Here is a 6579-nt window from a genome sequence, read left to right on the forward strand (position 1 = left end):
CGAAAGGGAAGACCAAGACGAACACAGTGTAAGGCTGCGAGATGCAGGCGAGTGGACCATTGAGTAGAAAGACTCCCCAGACCTCGACAGCTCTCGAGATACCTTATATATTTATAGATCTCAATACGTTTCAACCTTCTAGCGTTAATTCGTGTTATTCAGATCCTTGTCGTAAGTTTTCCAGCCGCTGAAGCGAGGTTGTGCTTGGACTTCCTGGATACAGTCAACCTGCACACTGTGCAACAAGGCTGGGATTGATCTTGTGCCGGCGGCTAGTCTTGAGTCAGCTTCCGCTGTCAACCCCCCTCTGAGTGAAGCCTCTGGCTTGTCCAGGCCGACCACGCTACATCTCAGTGGGCGGTAGCAAATCAGCGCCATCGTCTTACCGCCAGGTGCCGGGCATTCTCGTACAGTTCAAATTGCAGTGATCAATCATCCTTGAAACGAATGGTAATCTCCCTTTAACGCGGCAGTATCCTGCCGCGAAACCGCCTTTACTGCTGTAGGACGAAGCCCACGAGCAACTCTTTACACAACTTCAGCGCCTCCGTACCGTTGCTCAGAGTCTGGTTCCTGTGGTTGAATACAAAGTTACCGGGGACAAAAAAGATATCTATGGGGAATGTCAGTGAAATGCGATAGGCAACTGTCCCATTAAGTTATAGCTCAGGTCAGCTTGTCCTAGAAATGTGCATGTCTTGGGATCAGATATTCCTGGATAAGGGAATCCAGGAACCAAGCATATGTAGGAATCTTTTTCCCAGAATTAGCCATGTCCTGGGAAGACTAATCTCAGAATACCTTGACTCCCGGAATTTATTGTATTCTACCATCGTTATCATCTCAGGACGCAAGGCCCTACGACGATATCGACCTGTCCCTGCAGCTAAAATGGCGTTCTCAAGCTGCGGAAGCAATACAATATATCCATCAAAAGCGAGTTATTTATTCTGGCCCGCAACCGGACAACTATTTGCTCCATACCAGCAAGCTAGATCTGTTACTTTGTGTGATTCTGGAGTATCAACGAGCGGCTCCATTGACGGCGAACACATCCCCCGATCCTGGATTTTTAATCCCTGCAAGCCTTGGTATCGACAGAGGGTACTGATATATTCAGTCTTGGGTCGATATTCTACACAGTTATGACGGGTCATGGGCCCTATAATTCGCGGGGTCCATTTTTGTCAATAGGGAAGACGAAAATTTACGATGACATAATTAACAAGCTCTTCGCTTCTAACAACTACCGGTTGATAACCTCGTTTGAGGTGAGGTAATTCAAGGATGTCGGATGGAATGATACAGCTGCCGAGGAGAAATTATTTGTCATCGCGATTTAGCGTGCAAGAGATGAACACTGTCAAAAGCCATTCCGCCGCGACAAAGCTACCATCCCGGGGTATCAGACCTGGAGTCTATGACTGGAAGAGTATTTCAGGGGTTCCTGCAGTCGTGTCTCCCACACTTTCCCTTCGCTCTCTTCGACGCGAGCGGGTTCTCCCTGCGGCCAGGACACGCTGGCGTACCGATATTCGGGAGTGATTAAATTCCACGTCTTCCGTTACCATGTCTCTGCATTCGTAGATCTTATTTGGCGTATATTGCACAGGGCCCATTTCAGGGGTTTTCATCGAAGTCATCAAACGGAAAATGGTATTGAACCCCAGTGACATCGCCACGTGTTTCAGCCGCTTCAAGCATTTTGGCCTTCATTTCACGTTCGTGCTCTAACCAGCCTATGCAGCAAAGTGCGACGGGGTAAGAGAACCAAGCATAATCCGGTGGAGTTTTAGTGGGCAAATACACATATTCCCGTAGTCGGACCAACTGGCCCGACTATACATCCGGCGGGTAGTCCTGAATCTCCCTCTGCAGTAGTTCATCTATGGATGCCATTAAATTCACTTGCCTTTGTTTGACACGCTGCGCCTCGTCCAGTGACCCCCAGCGTATTAGCCAGCCTCGTAGTTTGCCGAGGAGCATCCGGGCTCGGATCTGGCACTCTCGGTCAGAGACCTGGAGTAGACTGCTAGCTTTCTCAATGTACCCCGTTGCCCAGTATGGGATGCCCTGTAGAAACCAATACTCTGCTAGGATCTGTGAAGCAAAGGTGAAATATTGAGTTTTGTTATTCCAGTTGCAAGGACTATCCAACATGTGTGGATATGTTCGGTCGTATAGTTGGGTGGCTAGAATTGCGGCTTGCGTATTATCCCTTCTGCTGCCGCCGTAGTAAACAAAGTAAGTGTAATCGTGGAGAATCGATATCGCTGTATCCGACTCTGAACCGAGAGATGCGTCTGCGGTTTGTAGTGCACAGTTGTAGTATTCTATAATCTTCTCGTAGCTTTGTTCCGCGACTCGCCATTGTTTCGAGTAGTATACCCACATCGTTAAAATCATGGGATGTCCAGGGCCGATAGTTTGTTCAAAAGTATGTAGTGCTCGTAGATTCCCGATGCGCAGAGCCCGAAGAAAACAGTTCATATCCATAGAGGCCAGCGCGTCGAAAAACTGGAATATAGGGCTTGCCTCGCCGTTGGAAGTCCGCAGCAGCTCTCGAAAGCGGTGCAAGAAGCGCGCTTTTAAGTGATCCTCATCGCCTGTCGAGGTGCAGATGCCGTGCAAGTATCGGCATATGCGCCAGATTCGTACCATGAACTGAGGGTCTGGAGTTCCGACGACATTTTCCATATCCAGCAGAATGCGCCTGAGCTTCATAGAGCCTCCATCCTGAGTTGCTTCCCGGAAGAGGCAGCCTGCTCCCCAAACCTGGTCACTCAACCGCTTCCAATCTGTGTCAGTATGTGTGGAGCCGGTGGGGTCCAGTAAGTCAGGGGAGCTAAAACTCCACCTAGGACTCTTGAAGACAGAGAGAATATAGTTGTGGACGCTGGCTAGCATCTTCTCTTGCAAGAGGTACGCGTCGGGACTGCGCATTATAGGGATGGCACTGGAGTCCGACTTGTCCTTAAGCGCAGCTTGGAGGCTCTTAATCCCTCCCGTAATCAGCAGCTGTCGACACCATGCTGCTACATGGCGCATCTGAGCGTTCCGTAAACGCTTTCGAGGTTCATGTGTTTCTCCTTGCTCCTCCGCTACCCCTCGAGCCCTTCCTCTTTGTTTGTTGACCTGCAGTCTGAGTCCGGCTTTTGCCCAGCTGAAGTTACTCGTTCTTCCCATGTGAAATATGTAAGATTAGTGCAGATAGCGAGCAAAGTAAAAGTTAAAAGCTCACGTAATTTTGTAATTGTGGACCAAGTCCAGTATGGCCACGGTATGACAATCATGCTGGTTCAGACCGTGACAGAGTCTCCAAAGTGTGTCCTCCATGCCGTCTAACTCTCGACGCCGGATATCGTGCGCCCCGTAGCCTGGTGGTCTCAGGATCCATGCTTGATACGGTGATGGCAGAGGGATTGACGTGTATTCTTGGAGGCTACGCCGGCCCCATCCGTGCTGATCATATTCCAGTCGTAAAGGGAATACGCTGCAGTATCCAATCTCGCGACGATTACCATCGGTGACTCAGGGAATTCAGCGCATATTCTAGACAGGCCTAGCTTGAGACTGAGAAATGTTCACTCACTGTTTGTCAATAAGACGCGATGTAAGGGTCCCGGCCCATCAGGCTCAAGGACGAAGACCATGCTCTGAACATCTCGAAGTTGCATATTTGATGACTTGGTGGCTTTCTTGGGTGCAGGACTTTCTCTCAGCAGTTGACAGCGGGTTTGGTATACAGCGGGTTTCTCACAAAACGAAATATGTTGTGTATTCAGTGTCCACGTATGATATCTGACTGAGCGACGAAAGACAACGCACGAGCCTTTCAAGGCACATGATGGACCTTTACAACGATTGCAGGATTTCTGCTTCTCCGGTTGGCTGAGATAAAATTCTCTTGCAGGTGATGCTAGCAAGGGTTCCGCATGGCAAGGCCAATTTCATTGGATAGGCTGACCGTACGAAGAAGTCGGCCAAGGAAAGAGTGCCTGGCAATTTATTCATGCCTACCAAAGCTGCAGTATCATGGTGACTTTCCTATAGCACGTATCAAGCGCCTCGTCTTCTGCGATGAGGTGATTCTCTGAGATGAACAGCGCCTTCTCTGCATAAATACCGGCCTTTCCCCCCACCGTCTCCATGGCCAGTTGACTCTTCAATCGCAATCTATTCCCCAGATTCTTCTTGACATCCTTAGTACGCGGTGACTTGCTTGTTATATAACTGCTTGTTCGATCATGGAACCTACTCCTATCGCTGAGGACTCTCCAGCCCATGACACTCCCAACAATAGAGCATTGCTGGTCAAAGGGCTACAGGATTCTGCTGCTGCAGCCATCGAGTACCTTCATACCTCAGCTCTTCCGGCCCAAACCTGGTCTCTACCTGCAAAGGTGTTCCCGGAGTCCGTGCTCATTCTCGCCTCCTGCATCGTTTCGGGGAAGGAAGACGGAGTACGGACAATCAAGCTGAACATTGAGATCCCAGGTGTGAACCGTCCGTATGTGTAATTTCCTGTTTCTTGTCACTACCAATAGACCTAATGTTTTTTGCAGTCAGTCATCGCTCAATGCTCTTCTTGAGTACTGCTCTGTATTGGGGAGGAGAGCTTTTGAGCAATCCTGTGAAGGCATGCTGCGGGTCAGTAGTCTAGCTATATCTGCAGAGAAAAAGGTGTGTCGATCGAAACGCTCTTGCTCTTGCCCCTCATTGAAGCTAATTGTCGTTAGGTCGAGCGTATCATGCGCCTGGTTGGCCGTTCAGATCGTCGTGCTCTCCTTTACGCCGAGCTCAGTGCTTTCCAGGGTTTGACTTCAGACCTAACAAAGCATGTCGACGCCATTGGTATGGCGTTTAAGGAGTGGTCCGATTTCACTGATAACCTCAGGGTCCACCTTGGCGACGAGTTGGGTGTTGATCCAACTGAGGATCTTTCTAATGACGACCTCAAACTTGCCCAGGACATTTTTGAACGGGCGGAGCAGAAGCTCGACAAAGCTCAGGCTCAATACCAGGACCAAGATAGGAAGCTGACTGAACTGCTTACCAGGGAGATTCCCAGAGTTTGTTCACCGGCAGAGATTCTTGAGAAGCTCTCGGAGATTATCCCTCAAGACAGCGATAGTACGTTCGCTTCCTTTACACCTTGCCATGAACAATCACTAAACCTGTCTTAGAATGGCCCGGCCTTAGAAGAATCTGGAGAGCTTTCTGGAGTGGCGAGAAGCGCACCGAGAGGGCGTTCGACGATCGACTGAAAATGCACATGCAAAGCCTAACAGAGGCAATCAAAATATCATCTGCAGAGGCCGAAAGGGAGCAAATCGCTTTGAGAGAGCAAACTGAAGTCGTCAGCGTCAAAATCAAGAAAGCAGAAGCGGACCTGGACGTCGCAAAGCAAGAGTACGCAGAGGCTTCTGAGAATCTGATACGAGTCTCCCGCAGGGTTTCTCAGCAAAACCTCCGGTTGTTGGGTGGAAACAAACTTGATCTGGTCAGTAACATGTTTCAACTAGTGGGTCATTGATGCAGTTTACCTGACTTCCCTATTATAGAAAGCGATTCAACAAATCCTAAGTAAATCAGCCCAGCAGCTCAGGATCCTTCGGCAGCGAATCTCAACCCTCGCAACCATGTTCACCGATCTGTCGAACCTGATAGAAAATACCATTCACAAATACGAGAACTTCCAGCGTGGCCTGCAATTGGGGCAGTCAGACGACCCCCATAAGGCTGCAGAGTTCACCAAGGATGAAAAATTTGTATGAGATTCCTTGCCTTTTTTTACATTGCCAGCTATTCACAACCAATAAACAGGATCTCCTTGAGGACGTTTTCGAAATCAGAGGGCGCCTGATTACCGTTTTACATGTCTCGCAAATGTATACCCATATTTATAGACGATACATTCGACCAGGCCTTGACGACATGGAGAATTTCAGCCGCACAGACTTGGAACTATACAAGAGACAACATCAAAAGCTTGAATCCTGGTGTACAAAGTCTGTCCAGGAGATTGAACAACTGACCCTTGAGGTATGTACAGTCTGACTTTGCGGGGCCAGATTGCATGGATTATTCTGAGTCTCTATAGCGCATCGACAAAATATCTGTCGATATCGAAAGCAGCGTTAGAGCTGCATTGGCGACTGCAATCAACAGATGCCACTTCTGGGCAGGAGAATGAGTTTCTTATCAACCATTGGTTGACTGGTGATTCAACATCACGCTATCTGAGCCCTATGCCCTTGATGCGTCTCGGTTCAACACCGAATATTGGTATTGCAGTTTAGTTACGATTCAGGTAGCAGGTGCCTTCAGACTGAAATAGCGCTTATTTCATCAATAATTGTATTTGCTCTCTAGTTGAACAACCTGTGGTCTTGAGCCTTCATCGAATTATGCTAGTGCTGAATATGTCTATATTTGTCCAGCTTTCACTGAATGTAAATGTTCTAGGGCCATATATCGCCATTCCCGTTCCACTGGGTCATGGGATCATCTGAAAAGAAGAAATTTCCAGCAGCCACATGCATTGTCAGGCGCCTCCCATATACCAAGCAGTACTGA

At 48.7% G+C, this 6579-nt stretch overlaps 2 protein-coding genes across 2 annotated transcripts, besides 1 other annotated feature; one reads left to right on the forward strand and one right to left on the reverse strand.

Moving 5' to 3' along the window:
* Nucleotides 1-6579: part of a sequence feature (contig 1.141 1061..203328(1)) that runs on past both edges of the window.
* ANIA_08157 (uncharacterized protein) lies at nucleotides 1840-3677 on the reverse strand (the record flags this gene model as incomplete). The annotated part of the gene is made up of 3 exons (XM_676334.1): nucleotides 1840-3178; nucleotides 3242-3530; nucleotides 3593-3677. 3 exons carry the CDS (start codon nucleotides 3675-3677, stop codon nucleotides 1840-1842), a joined length of 1713 nt encoding a protein of 570 aa, XP_681426.1.
* Nucleotides 4248-6579, forward strand: ANIA_08158 (uncharacterized protein; the record flags this gene model as incomplete). The annotated part of the gene is made up of 7 exons (XM_676335.1): nucleotides 4248-4510; nucleotides 4566-4683; nucleotides 4740-5133; nucleotides 5187-5503; nucleotides 5565-5722; nucleotides 5910-6045; nucleotides 6469-6579. 7 exons carry the CDS (start codon nucleotides 4248-4250, stop codon nucleotides 6577-6579), a joined length of 1497 nt encoding a protein of 498 aa, XP_681427.1.

This window comes from Aspergillus nidulans, chromosome II, assembly GCF_000011425.1.
Source record: "Aspergillus nidulans FGSC A4 chromosome II".
Taxonomy (NCBI): domain Eukaryota; kingdom Fungi; phylum Ascomycota; class Eurotiomycetes; order Eurotiales; family Aspergillaceae; genus Aspergillus; species Aspergillus nidulans.